Source organism: Nanorana parkeri, unplaced genomic scaffold (assembly GCF_000935625.1).
Source record: "Nanorana parkeri isolate BGI_ZX_2015 unplaced genomic scaffold, ASM93562v1 scaffold1878, whole genome shotgun sequence".
In the NCBI taxonomy this organism is placed as follows: domain Eukaryota; kingdom Metazoa; phylum Chordata; class Amphibia; order Anura; family Dicroglossidae; genus Nanorana; species Nanorana parkeri.
Genome location: NW_017308146.1, coordinates 160202 through 175450, shown reverse-complemented (window position 1 = coordinate 175450; position 15249 = coordinate 160202). Strand labels below are relative to the sequence as shown.

At 50.4% G+C, this 15249-nt stretch overlaps 1 protein-coding gene across 1 annotated transcript in view; it reads left to right on the top strand.

Moving 5' to 3' along the window:
• Positions 1-15249, top strand: part of LOC108800008 (attractin-like protein 1) — a 118129-nt gene that overhangs the window by 44011 nt on the left and 58869 nt on the right. The window contains exons 6-7 of the mRNA XM_018571958.1: positions 5111-5172; positions 10359-10437. Of these exons, the coding sequence (XP_018427460.1) occupies positions 5111-5172; positions 10359-10437 (141 nt within the window). The remainder of the gene's footprint in view (positions 1-5110; positions 5173-10358; positions 10438-15249) is intronic.

The window sequence follows — 15249 nt, the reverse complement described above, 5'->3', positions numbered from 1 at the left end:
CCTCACACCGGCGCCCGCAACTATCCCACAAGGTCACCGCTGCTGCCCCTCGGCGCTCTGCCGGTGGCCTTGTGGGAAATCCGGGCCTGGACTCGCCCACCCGGCTTCCTGATTATCAGGGAAGCCGTCTGCATGCTTCTCGTCACAAGGTGACGAGGCAGCATGAAGCCGGCTTCCTGGCCAATCAGATATCCGGGCACTGCATCATTACACGGTACCAAGCTTCCTGATTGGCCAGCTTCCCGACCAACCAGGAAGACGGGCAGCGACTCACTACACACTTCCCGGCTTCCTGATTGGCCGGTAAGCCGGCTCCATGCTCCCTCATCACAAGTGACGAGGGAGCATGGAGCCGGCTACCTGGCCAATCAGGAAGCCGGACAGCGTGTAATGAGGGCTGGGCATCGGAGCATTCGTGTGAGTACTCGCCCAAATGCTCGCCACTGATACCGATACTAGTATCGGTGCATCCCTCGTATGTAATAAGGATGGAAGGGTTAAATACAAAGATGTTTTTGAGGGGGGAAGGGAGGATGATATTGGTGCTCTACCAACTGGATGGTCCGAAGATGAACGCCCGTCCATGAAACGCGTTAGCCAGGACGCACACTAGAGATAGTGACCACTTGCCTCCTAGTGGGGTCTTCAGTGGAGTATTTCCCCATCCAGTCGGTGGAGCAGATTTATACTATTCGCTGCTTTGCCAAAACCCTTTGTGAGTACAAAATATAATTACACAATAAAGTTTTGTTGAAGAGGTCACATGATGTTGGGGGGGTGTTTCCTCTCCGTTCTGTTCAAATGAAATTAAATCGGCAATTTTGTGATAAACGATCCGATTTTTGTCCGGTGAAGATTTGTTCCGTCTGCTTACGGTTGGTGGAAATGAACAGATAAAGGAATCGAATGTCGTCGTGTTCGGCATCTTCGGAGGTGACGGCTTCACAGAGGAGGGTTTTGGTTGGGAGTTCTTGCGGTTGGAATCGGCACTCCTCGGCACGATGGTTTGCGTGCCGGCGCTCGGGCCGATCTCATGCGATTTGAATACTGAGCTCCGTCCTGACGATCCCGCGCGTAGAGGTCACTCCGAGCCGAATGTCACTTCTCACATTCAGCTCTGAGGTGCCAATCTTCCCGTCTTGGCTCTCTCCCGCCGTGGAGTTGGCTCGCCGAGTGCGCCGTGGGCTCGTATATTCTCCGAGAGGGACCTGCGTTTGGCTGCGTGCTTGGAGGTGATTTGTCGGGGCGGTTGAGCTCGCGGGGTGGATTTGCAGCCGATGACCTCGCTGTCAGGTGGTGGAGCTCCGGAACAGATGGTCACCTCCGAGCGGGACAGCCGGCCGAAACTCCAGCGGAGGAGCGGAAAGACGAACGAAGGACATCCGAAAAGAAAAGTCCAAGCCGTGCACTGTTTTTTTTTTTCTTGTTTCAATAAACTTTATTGACACCACTTCATGGCCAATCTTGCATCAGTACTCTCGCCGGATTTGACTCCTCCCCTTCTGCGTTTCACCCTCAAGCAAGTGATATTAAACTTTACATTTTAGCTGCTGAGGTCCACACTCATTATTTGCTGCGTCTTCATCTATTAAAGAGTTATTTTCTTCCTCTTGCAGCTGGTCACATGATCACTGCCCCCCCCACCCCCCTTCCCAATCTGGGGTGGCCACGTTCCCTTGCAGGGTTCTACAGAGCCACCCTAATAATGTGCAGTCCCGGGGGAGGACTGTGAGGACGCACCCCGCGCCGACACACACACAGGCAACCTGAGGACACTAGACACGATAAGACGCCTCTGCTCCTCCTCCTCCCGAGAGGAAGTGATTGCAAGCGTCTCACAGGGGCCACGCATGGATGACAACGCTACAAATTATTAGATGTCCTGAGGAGAGGGGGATGGGGTTACTATAAATGTAGTGCGCACTGGCCAACCAGAACTTCAGGGAGACGGTGCAGTGGAAGGCAGTGGTTGCAGCTTTAGGCCTCCTTCACACTGCCGCGCGTCTTGTACCATATGCAAATAAATGGCTCCATACACACAGCCGCGTTTTGGAGCCGTATATTTGCGTAGCGTATATATGCGCAAAAACAGAATGGAACAAAGATGCGTCCGGGCAGCGTGTTTCTGCGCATATATGCGCGTACGTGCGTACAGCACATTAAAAATTCCATTACGAGTGATGCATTCTGGGATTGCATATAGATGCGCATAGACGCAATATACAATTTTGCATTGTGTGTGAATGAGGCCTTAATCTAAACATATGTTTTTTGACTTTTTGGGAAAGAATGATTTATAGTTCTGAGAAGAATTTCTAATTATTGACATGTTTATAAAAAAAAAAGCCACAGAGCCTCCGGTGTACATTAATCATAGAACCTGATTGAGGGCGAAACGCGTCAAAGAGGGGGTCACATCCACCGGGAGTAACGAACATCATGCCCATGTTACTCACCGGGAGCAACTGGTGAAAGGGAGTGAAAAATTAATTTCTGATTTGTCTTTTTTTGTTCCGTAATCTCTCTCTTTAGTACTTTCTGATATATATCAGTATATCGGGAGTGTGTTTTTTTTTTTTTTTGAAGACCGCGGTGTGTTCGCGCGCAAAAACTAAACACCATAGTGAGCAAAAAGAACGCATGTGAACACACACACGTACACAAAAAGTGCTCTAGGGTGCTTCAAAAGGTCCATCTCCTGAAGGGATAGGCCTGCCCCCCCTCCCGCCTTGGGGCGCAAGGCTCCTGACAGGGGCAGATCACTCCCACCTCGCTGAAGCTGACCTCCAGGTATTAGGTTGGGGGCTCCTCCGAAGGGAGACCCCCCAGTTCAGGGGAGGAAGGAACCTAATGGCCATACATCCTCCCCCTAGACTTTAGGGCAGGACCGAGGACCCGCACCCTCCATCCTGTAGAGGGGTGTAGAGCAGAATAGGCAGGTGGTGTTGTGGCCTGAGGGTCTTTCACCCGGAGGGGCCCCAAACCCATAGCACCATAAGCACTGCCAAGGTGCCATTCCTATGGGTTGCTTGTCACCACGGGCTCCCTGACTTCCCAGCCCATGACCAGACCACTTAGTCCTGTTAAAATCAGAAGGCACTGGGACCCTCCGGATCCTGGACCAGAGGAAGTACACCGACCCCCAACTCTTACATGAATGGATGCTCAATTAGGTTTCCTTAACCCCGTGCAGGGCTGGAATTGCCACAAGGCCACCGAGGCCCGGCTTCTGAGCAGCAGGGAGCAGAGGGGCCGCAGCAGTGTGGAATCCCCTGACGCCCGGGAACACGCAGTCCTGGGCGCCAGGCAGTAAGTTGTTCTACACATGTAGCCCTGCTTTGGGCAAGCCGAGCTAAATGTAGAGCGGGGGAGGCCACTTGTTTGTTTACAAGTCATCTCGGCGATGTCACCAAGATCACTTGTATGCAGCTGGCAGGTCTGCCCTCCCCCGTCGCCCCCCGCACCTTCCTCTCTCCTCGCCGGCCGCCGAAGTCTTCAGGATGGAGAGCGGGGAGCACTAGTGATAAACTTTAAAAAATAAATAAAGAAACAATAAAATATATTAAAACTAACCCTGCCACCCCCGCCATCCAGTTGCCATTCTCCATTGGGAGAGGGGGGGGGGAAGGGGGACGCATTGAAAAACCCGGCCCTGACCCCTTCCAGGACCCTCATCATCTCAGGCAGGGTACTCTGCAGCTGCCATTGTTGCCATAAGGCCGGGACAGCGGCACATCTTCCCCCCGGAGCACTGATGGGAGAAGGTTTCAGACTGACATACAAAGTGTTTATTTCAGGGAACTGATATCGTGAAAGCAATAAATGTTTTCTGGGGCAACGTTCTCATTTTTCCCCATTTCTGGCTTTCAATAAAATGTATTGAAGATGTCCGTTTATTTCATGTTCTCGATGGATCGGACTCTGAGTCGGACTCGTAGGCGGCGGACGGCTTTTAGTCTCTAAAAATATTAACAAAAGTAAAAGTCGAGCTAAAAACAGCTGCGGGCGGGCTGAAGTCACGTACAGATCTCCACCAGGGACGGAACATATTAGGAAGATTCCACTTCAGCTTTCTCTGTATAGTTTCCCTTTGCTCCGCCTCTCCCAAACCTCCATATTGGTCAGTGAGGCCGCATGTTACATACATGACCAATAGAGCACCAGTACACGGGGTGAGGAGAGGGTCTGTGTGTACATTCAGATGTCTTCATATCTTGATTCACCCGATAGAGGAGGAGCTTGGAGCGGTGACTACTCTACAACACACACAGGGACCATGGGGAACAGACGTAGCCCCCCTCCAGAAGGAAGGACAGTGTCAGAGATGATTGGAGGATCTCCAGCCGAGTGATACACAAATAAGATACATTGTTGCTCAGAGTTCAGGGACTTGGAGGGATTTAGGATTTACCTCCGGAGTGATATCCAGTAATAATGACCTCTGCTTAAAGGGACACTACACTCCGAAGGTAAATCCTAAATCCCTCCGAGTCCCTGAACTCCGAGCAACAATGTATCTGATTTGTGTGTCACTCGGCTGTAGATCCTCCAATCATCTCTGACACTGTCCATCCTTCTGGAGGGGGGCTACGTCTGTTCCCCATGGTCCCTGTGTGTGTTGTAAAGTAGTCACTGCTCCAAGCTCCGCCCCCGGGATGGACTACAATCTCAGGTTTAGTTTACTCATTTGTACTGAGATTGTAGTCCATCCCAGGGGAGGAGCTTGGAGCGGTGACTACAACACACACAGGGACCATGGGGAACAGACGTAGCCCCCCTCCAGAAGGATGGACAGTGTCAGAGATGATTGGAGGATCTCCAGCCGAGTGATACACAAATAAGATACATTGTTGCTCGGAGTTCAGGGACTCGGAGGGATTTAGGATTTACCTCCGGAGTGTAGTGTCACTTTAAGGGGTTTTTCTATCACATCCTCGATGTGAATTGCCGGGTCTCTGACATGTTTCTTGCCCTCTTCCAGCAGCCAAATTCTCACATTGTCAGTTGTGTTCTCTCTTAGAATTGAATTGCAGATTTCCCGCCCTGTACACTGTATATATTATACACACCATGGAAGAGCCGGATCTGACCTGTTCTCTGTGTTTTTCAGATTGCCTTCTCCCAACACAACACCATCATGGACCTGGTCCAGTTCTTCGTCACCTTCTTCAGGTAAGAACCGATATCCTCTGTAAGGTGCCAATGTAGTCACTTCTCTGACTCTCCTCTCCCCAATACTCTGCTGGAGGACTCTGCTCCTTCATCTATAACTCTCCTCTCCTGATATACTCTGCTCTGCTGGAGGACTCTGCTCCTTCCTCTGACTCTCCTCTCCTGATATACTCTGCTCTGCTGGAGGACTCTGCTCCTTCCTCTGACTCTCCTCTCCTGATATACTCTGCTCTGCTGGAGGACTCTGCTCCTTCCTCTGACTCTCCTCTCCTGATATACTCTGCTCTGCTGGAGGACTCTGCTCCTTCCTCTGACTCTCCTCTCCTGATATACTCTGCTCTGCTGGAGGACTCTGCTCCTTCCTCTGACTCTCCTCTCCTGATATACTCTGCTCTGCTGGAGGACTCTGCTCCTTCCTCTGACTCTCCTCTCCTGATATACTCTGCTCTGCTGGAGGACTCTGCTCCTTCCTCTGACTCTCCTCTCCTGATATACTCTGCTCTGCTGGAGGACTCTGCTCCTTCCTCTGACTCTCCTCTCCTGATATACTCTGCTCTGCTGGAGGACTCTGCTCCTTCCTCTGACTCTCCTCTCCTGATATACTCTGCTCTGCTGGAGGACTCTGCTCCTTCCTCTGACTCTCCTCTCCTGATATACTCTGCTCTGCTGGAGGACTCTGCTCCTTCCTCTGACTCTCCTCTCCTGATATACTCTGCTCTGCTGGAGGACTCTGCTCCTTCCTCTGACTCTCCTCTCCTGATATACTCTGCTCTGCTGGAGGACTCTGCTCCTTCCTCTGACTCTCCTCTCCTGATATACTCTGCTCTGCTGGAGGACTCTGCTCCTTCCTCTGACTCTCCTCTCCTGATATACTCTGCTCTGCTGGAGGACTCTGCTCCTTCCTCTGACTCTCCTCTCCTGATATACTCTGCTCTGCTGGAGGACTCTGCTCCTTCCTCTGACTCTCCTCTCCTGATATACTCTGCTCTGCTGGAGGACTCTGCTCCTTCCTCTGACTCTCCTCTCCTGATATACTCTGCTCTGCTGGAGGACTCTGCTCCTTCCTCTGACTCTCCTCTCCTGATATACTCTGCTCTGCTGGAGGACTCTGCTCCTTCCTCTGACTCTCCTCTCCTGATATACTCTGCTCTGCTGGAGGACTCTGCTCCTTCCTCTGACTCTCCTCTCCTGATATACTCTGCTCTGCTGGAGGACTCTGCTCCTTCCTCTGACTCTCCTCTCCTGATATACTCTGCTCTGCTGGAGGACTCTGCTCCTTCCTCTGACTCTCCTCTCCTGATATACTCTGCTCTGCTGGAGGACTCTGCTCCTTCCTCTGACTCTCCTCTCCTGATATACTCTGCTCTGCTGGAGGACTCTGCTCCTTCCTCTGACTCTCCTCTCCTGATATACTCTGCTCTGCTGGAGGACTCTGCTCCTTCCTCTGACTCTCCTCTCCTGATATACTCTGCTCTGCTGGAGGACTCTGCTCCTTCCTCTGACTCTCCTCTCCTGATATACTCTGCTCTGCTGGAGGACTCTGCTCCTTCCTCTGACTCTCCTCTCCTGATATACTCTGCTCTGCTGGAGGACTCTGCTCCTTCCTCTGACTCTCCTCTCCTGATATACTCTGCTCTGCTGGAGGACTCTGCTCCTTCCTCTGACTCTCCTCTCCTGATATACTCTGCTCTGCTGGAGGACTCTGCTCCTTCCTCTGACTCTCCTCTCCTGATATACTCTGCTCTGCTGGAGGACTCTGCTCCTTCCTCTGACTCTCCTCTCCTGATATACTCTGCTCTGCTGGAGGACTCTGCTCCTTCCTCTGACTCTCCTCTCCTGATATACTCTGCTCTGCTGGAGGACTCTGCTCCTTCCTCTGACTCTCCTCTCCTGATATACTCTGCTCTGCTGGAGGACTCTGCTCCTTCCTCTATAACTCTCCTCTCCTGGAATACATTGCTGGAAATGAAGAAAATGCTGACTTTCTGGCAACCCCTTATCCTCAGCCTATCAGTGCTCAGTCCAGGAATCCCCGGGCTCCTCCCCTCCTCCGCACTCTTCTAATTATTCACATCTCAATGTGCTTCTATGGGGGAGGAAGTTGTAGTTCTGAAGGGAGATGATCGGGTGGCTCAATGTGGAAGCGTCCAATCATCGCCCTGCAAAGGATCATGGGAGAATGGTCGCAATCCCTCCGGTAATCATGTGACTTTTATACAATGTATCCATTTGTTTTCCCCTGAGCTCCTCTAATATCTGATTGTTGGGGATCGGAGCCGTTTCCGTCGTCACGTTCATGTTCGCGGTCGCTGTCTCTCTGACTGGCGGCCATGATTGCCACGAGGAAAGGAACAACAGATAGGAAAGATTTGGCGGTGCGGGTCGTGAATTCCGCTCGGCGACTACATTGCGCCCATTCTCCCCCCTCCCCCGAACATCAGCAATAACCGTTGTGCTGCCAATTGGATCTTCTTCAAAGCTGGCGGGAAGGAGAGTCGGGAGATTTTAGTTGTGCGCAGGACTATCCGAAATCCGCCCGAGCGCAGAAATGACTCCTCGGCGCCATTAAGTCGGCGCAGTCCCTTCCCCCGCCCGCCCTTCATTTATTGTCCAGTAGTCTGGAAGTTGTAGAAGACGTAACATTTGGAGCCGCGGAATGAGGGGCGACCATCGAATGATTCCCCATACAGGATGAAGCCGCCGCGCTCCATCAGCCGCTCTCATCTCGGGGCGTGCGAGCGCAAAAATAATTTCACAGCGAGGTGATGCCACGGCCCCGGCTGTCCCGGACTGGAAGATGACACCTGAGGACGCCGATAGAGCGCAGGATGAGTTTACATGACGCCCCATTAGTCCCCGGAAGGTGACACGGGCGCTGATCGGACTTCCGAAGTCCCGGAGATTATTTCCAGACCAGCAACGTCTTCCCCCGGACACTGAGGAAGGCCAATAGAGGGACCTGTTTCTGTACATCTTCCAGCTGCTGCAGATGATCAGTTTGTAAAGAAGGACATTTAAGGAAACATGCTCCGTGTATGGAGTGCGGGAATTTGCCATATTTTATTATTTGTTCCTCAAAGCTCCCCATTTCAGGGTCTCAAATGTACCCCGAAATATAATGCTGAACTGCCGACAGACATCCAAATACAACCGCTTCAAGTCAAACCTTTCCGTTCTCATTGCAGACCTTATTATAGGCCCAGTGATGTCATCTGTACTTCTCTATGCAATGCAGGCAGATCATGGCTGGTGGGAGGGGCCGGCAGGGGGCTGTACATAGCTTCCTGATAACAATCACAGCACCCGGCCTCAGTTCTCCTCTCTAGAGTGGGCTGGCTCTTGGGAGGAGTTATGCTAATATCAAAATGGGTGGGTGTCTGTTTGGAGGAGTGGGCGTTCCTAGTCAGGCTTAGATAACGCCCACATGTGACGCTGAGCCTCCATCATTGAAAGTACTGAAATCCAATGAATGAAAGGGGCGGGGCCAGGGACACATATAAGACTGAAGGGAAGGACGGAGGTCAGATAGAAGACTGAAGGGAGGGACGGAGGTCAGATAGAAGACTGGAGGGAAGGACGGAGGTCAGATAGAAGACTGAAGGGAAGGACGGAGGTCAGATAGAAGACTGAAGGGGAGGCCGGAGCTCCTCCTTTATTTGATGTTTGTATCTAGCGGTAGTTTCGGCGTTCGTTGTCGGTTGGGTTCGGAGGTTGTTTGCTCTCGGCAGATCATTGCAGCGTATGACGGACCTCCATCTCTCTCTGCATTACATTGTATCCGGCCGTCTGGTTACATCGCCAGCGCTTGTTCTGTCCTAATCACATCCTCCGGCGTTGTCGTTGCGCCGGCCGGCTAGAGCCGTATTATAAACGCGTCTCTCTCTGATTGGGACGCGGCCCGCCTCTTCGGCCTCCGAAGTAAATTGCGCGGCGAGCTCCGGGGACGGCGATGTTCGGGCCGTGAAGTGGAAATGGACTTATTGCATTCGATCGGAGGATCGGCCCGAGCTGTGTCTCTTATTCCCCGGCTAAGCCGCCATCAATCACTCGGCGCTGTGTGGGTGTTCCGCGGCTCGCCCCCTCCGCTCAGCGCCGCCGCTCATTATGCGTCGCTTTCCTAAAGAACTTTCCGCGGCTTGTGAAATTAAAATCTAAATTGCACCGCGACATTGTCAGCAAACATTTCAGAAGCCTTCAGTCGCGGCAACGCCGGAACGCCGGAGGGCAGCCGAGCAAGATTGAAGTATTATTACTTTATAAAGTGATCATCGCTGCAGGGGATCATGGGAAATGACACGGGGGAGGGGTGGAGGGGGGCACTGAGGGCTTCTGGATGGCACTTGGAATTGCTCCACTTCTCTGATGGTGACAACTGTAGACCATGTCCGTGTAATGTGTGTTCGAACGGCCTCTTGTAGTCTCCATCAGAGGCCCGGGTGACAACGCAGGAGGACAATTTGGGGATTGTCACCCTATAACAGGAAGTTCCTGAAAAAGGACAGAGCGTTGTCAATCTATAACAGGAAGTGCCTGAACAAGGACAGAGCGTTGTCACCCTATAACAGGAAGTGCCTGAACAAGGACAGAGCGTTGTCACCCTATAACAGGAAGTGCCTGAACAAGGACAGATCGTTGTCAATCTATAACATGAAGTGCCTGAACAAGGACAGAGCGTTGTCAATCTATAACAGGAAGTGTCTGAACAAGGACAGAGCGTTGTCACCCTATAACAGGAAGTGCCTGAACAAGGACAGATCGTTGTCAATCTATAACATGAAGTGCCTGAACAAGGACAGAGCGTTGTCAATCTATAACAGGAAGTGTCTGAACAAGGACAGAGCGTTGTCACCCTATAACAGGAAGTGCCTGAACAAGGACAGAGCGTTGTCAATCTATAACAGGAAGTGCCTGAACAAGGACAGAGCGTTGTCACCCTATAACAGGAAGTGCCTGAACAAGGACAGAGCGTTGTCACCCTATAACAGGAAGTGCCTGAACAAGGTCTTCCATGGCAGGATCGCCCGGGATTATTGTAATGAAAGCTGCAGATTTAGAAAGATTGAAACGACTTGAACGTGGTGAAGGAGATATGACATTTTAATGATTGGGTTTACCCTGTAAATGTTTGTTCTCGGTGATCGTTTTGTTGCATATTAGTGTAATATTTTGTCTTGTTATCTCTCCAGCTGCTTCCTGTCGCTCTTGCTGGTGGCCGCGGTGGTGTGGAAGATCAAGCAGACGTGCTGGGCCTCGCGGCGGAGAGAGGTTTGTCCCTTTCAGAGTTTTCTTTTACCTGTAAAACCGTCTTTTGTTGCAGCAGAAAGTTAGGGTGAGGCTGAGTCGCTGAGATCAACAAGAGCGGGGATAAAGGGCGAAGGGAGGATTGGACATTGGGTGAACATTCACTCGTATGCGCGCTGGAACATTCACTCGTATGCGCGCTGGAACATTCACTCGTGTGCGTGCTGGAACATTCACTCGTGTGCGTGCTGGAACATTCACTCGTATGCGTGCTGGAACATTCACTCGTATGCGTGCTGGAATATTCACTCGTATGCGTGCTGGAATATTCACTCGTATGGGTGCTGGAACATTCACTCGTATGGGTGCTGGAACATTCACTCGTATGCGTGCTGGAACATTCACTCGTATGCGTGCTGGAACATTCACTCGTATGCGTGCTGGAACATTCACTCGTATGCGTGCTGGAATATTCACTCGTATGCGTGCTGGAACATTCACTCGTATGGGTGCTGGAACATTCACTCGTATGCGTGCTGGAACATTCACTCGTATGCGTGCTGGAACATTCACTCGTATGCGTGCTGGAACATTCACTCGTATGCGTGCTGGAACATTCACTCGTATGCGTGCTGGAATATTCACTCGTATGCGTGCTGGAACATTCACTCCTATGCGTGCTGGAACGTTCACTCGTATGCGTGCTGGAACGTTCACTCGTATGCGTGCTGGAACGTTCACTCGTATGCGTGCTGGAACGTTCACTCGTATGCGTGCTGGAACGTTCACTCGTATGCGTGCTGGAACATTATTATTACTATTATCTGTGAAACGCGTCATTTAGGAGTGTTATTCTTTACAAATCATCATTTTTGATTGTTTGAACAAGTTATCTGTTCAGAATCCGATACGTAAATAAGGGGCAAATGACGCGAGAGCACGCCAGGTGGTATCAAAATATGTTCTATGTAGACTCTCCGTGTGACGTGATCCGGGTTATTCCATCAGAAATGTTTTACATTGTATATGTCTGTGGTGGGTATTTTCTCACATTCAGTTGGATTTGTTGTGTGGATACAATGTATACATTTATAGGTTGAAGTCCTCGTAGTATCATTTAGACTTGTGCGCCGTCAAAAAATTTGTTCAGTTTCGGAATATCCGTTATTTCGTAATTCGTATCCGAAACTCAATTCGGATTCGTACGAAATGCGGATTTTCGTTAGTTTCGGCACATTTTCGTAACTTTACGAACATTCGTTATGATGAAGTTAAAAAGCAAAAATACCTTTGTTAATATCGGAGTCGATGTGGTCGTTGTTTTTTTTATCCGAAATACGAATTCCGTTAACGGATTCCGGATCCGAATTTCCTATTTCGGATAAAAAAAAAACTTACCATCAACTCCAATATAAATGTACTTTGCTTTTTAACTTCAATATAACGAATGTTCGTAACGGAACGCAAATACGTCAACGGAATTTGGTATTTCCTGCCTGTGTATTTGTAATGCAACTCTCAGCGGCAGCGGATCCGTATTTCGGATTAAAAAAAAAAATCTTGTCATGTTGTTCAACCTCATTTACAGGGGTAATATTAGTTCCCGTTTCAAAGAAATTCGGATCCGAAATTAGTTAACGGAATTTCGTATTTCGGATATAAATTCGGAAACTGCCATTCAGATTTCCGGATGCTTCCGAATTTACGAATTTCAGGAAAATTCGTACGGATTTCGATTCGTAACGAAACGAATGGCACATGTCTAATATCATTGTAACTCCTGGAAAGTCCCATCTATACAATGTTATTGATATTGGAATTTGGTGCTCCAGCATTGATTGATTTCTCTTGTGACTTCCTGTCGTGTGATATGAAGATTTCCCGGACTGTTATTATAATTGTGGCGCTCTCACTGTCTCTACACTCCTATGTAGCGGATGGCGAGCTCCGGTCCAACATGTGCACTGCGCTCCGAGCTCGCCGGGTGCTTTGCACATCCGAATAATGTTACTTCCATGTCGCCTTTTCCTATAACAAATCCATCAATACAAAATAAGTGTGTCCAGGAATGGCGGCAATGCTCACCTGTCCGGCCTCCCGTTCCCCGGATCGCCGCTCTCTTGCAGAGTTACAGAAGAATCTTTACATCCAATGCTTCTGGGTGCGTCACATGACTGCGTCCTGCAGCTCCGTCCGTCCTCCAGCTTATGCGTTACTACAGGACACAGCGGAGGCATAGGGGCCAGAGGTGAAAGAGTGTACCGCGTTTCCCCCGAAAATAAGAAACGGTGTTATATTTTTTTTGGCTCAAAAAAACACGCCAGGTCTTATTTTCGGGGGAAGGTCATATTTTTTTTTTTTATTTATAACAATCCAAAGTTAATGCAAATCCAAATTAAATAATCCAAAATGGCAAAGTTAATAATAGGGTGATCGGGGCAATCAGGGGTGCCGTATCTTTCCAAGAGCAATTTGGTAACCAGAATGAGCGAAGCGCGCTGTCACTATGGATTCCTCACAGGCGGAGCGCATTTGGTATGACTCCGCCTGTGACAGGAGGCGGGGCTATAGAGGAGGCGTCGGCTTACGCTGCGTCGGCTTACGCGGCTCTGCTCCCTCCGCTGCCGCCTCGCTTCCTCTACTCCGGCTTTGTTGGCACCGCTGATTCTCTCCCGCGACTCTTCAAGTTCCCCCTCATGCCGCCACCGGCCCTGGGAATGGTCACAACTAGGTCTTATTTTCAGGGGTAGGTCTTATATTTTAGCAATTCCCAAAAATGGTACTAGGTCTTAATTTCGGGGTAGGTCTTATTTTTGGGGAAACAGGGTAGCAGGGGGCACAGGTGTCGGGCAAAGCCGGATTCCGCCGTAGCTGCAAGAGAGAGAGAAGATGGGAGGAAGGGGAGGACAGATTGGGGAGAGGCAATGCTGGTCTTGTACTCTTTTTGACCAAAGTTTGTGTTTTTTTGCCCCCAATATATATAAATATAAATACCGTGTTTCCCCGAAAATAAGACACTGTCTTATATTTTTTTTTTCTTCAATGTACAACAATCTACACTTATTCATGTACAAAAATATGGTGATCAGGGCAATCAGGGGCGCCGTACCTTTCCAAGAGCAATTTGGTACCCAATCGCTGGCCAGAATGAGCGAAGCGCGCTTTCACTATGGATTCCTCACAGGCGGAGTGTATTTGGTATCACTCCGCCTGTGACAGGAGGCGGGGCTATAGAGGAGGCATCGGCTTATGCGGCTCTGCTCCCTCCGGTGCCGCCTCGCTCCCTCTAGCGCCGGCTTCGTTGGCACCGCTGATTCTCTCACGCGGCTCTTCAAGTTCCCCCCAATGCCACCAACGGCCCTGGGAATGGTCACAACCGGGTCTTATTTTCGGGGTAGTCCTTATATTTTAGCAATTCCCAAAAATAGTACTAGGTCTTATTTTCGGGGTAGGTTTTATTTTCAGGGAAACAGGGTATATACCAGCTCGCTTAGTATTGTACTACACCTCTGCCAAGGTAAGAGGCATATTGAAAACTCACTAGGGAATGTTCAGGTTTATTGCTTGGATTCTCCATACTAAGTAGCAGGGGGTGGGCTCTTCTACCTCATTGATGCCCAAAGACCCCCCATGTGTGCAGTCCAGCGGCAGCACGGTGGGTTACGCTGGCCATACACTGCTCGCGTCTGGCAAAAGTCAAGCAGTATGCGGCCTCTCCTGGGGAATAGTCGCCGTGTTCCCGAGTTTCCATTCGCCGCGTTGCCGGGCAGCTGCATAATCTCCCCCATGTAATTACGGGCAGCGCTTGTCTCTGAAATGGAAAGCAGACGTTTGATCTGCGAGCCGGTACATACGCCAGATGTAGTGCCAGGTGTGCGCACGCCGAGGGACCGACTACGACACGAAGACGAGCTGCCCGCTGCTGTGCCCGACAACCCCCAGGGAGAGGACCGGGGGCACGGTGCCATGCGGTACACGGGTAACCCAAGAACGCTGTAACATTGTTAGTGCGAGGGTCTCCGCGTACGCACCCGCGGCGGCGAATGTTCGCTTGAACCTTTTATAATACGTCTTCCCTTTTATATATCCGCGCCTGGAGGACGAGCGGGAGGTTCCACCTACGGGACACATACGCGCTCTCCTATGCTGCAGGCTGATCGTCCTTTGAGGGCTCATTCACACGTGTGCGTTGTGGGAAATCACGCCACACTCAAGCCGGCCGTACACCGGTAGGCTTTCATATGACAAATCCGGGCAGAACATTCGGAAAGCGACATCAGAGACGGATGAATGTCCTTCAAAATCTTGTTGGGTCCCATTTTTCAGTTGTGGATTGGATGACGTCTCTGCAATGGAAGCCATTGCAGAGACGCCCAGCTGTCGTTTGCGCGGAGATCAGTCGACCTTCCTCCACCTTCGCCTGTCACTATGGCTCAGCCGAGCCGAAGCATAGGGGTTCGGCTTGGCTGCTGTACGGGCTGTTGTGAATGGCCTGTACAGCAACCCTTTGGGTCAGTCGAACCGAAGGGCTTAGGCAGCCGAAGCTACGGCTGGATCCTTCAGCTCTGTAGTGACTGACCCTCTTAGTATCTCCACCGCGCACATTTGTTTCTTTTTCTAAAAAAAATGTTGTGTACTTTTGTGTGTATTTAAAATAAAGACAAATGTTGTTGTGTGAGTCCATTGAAGTGGCACCTGAAGTCCCCGTGCCCAGTATTTCATATACATATGTAGCTGATATCTCGTTACATTGTGTCATTGAGTCCGAACATCAGCCGCATTCTTATGGAAAACAAATTCTTTTTATTTAAAGGAGAACTATGAGGGGGGAGGGGG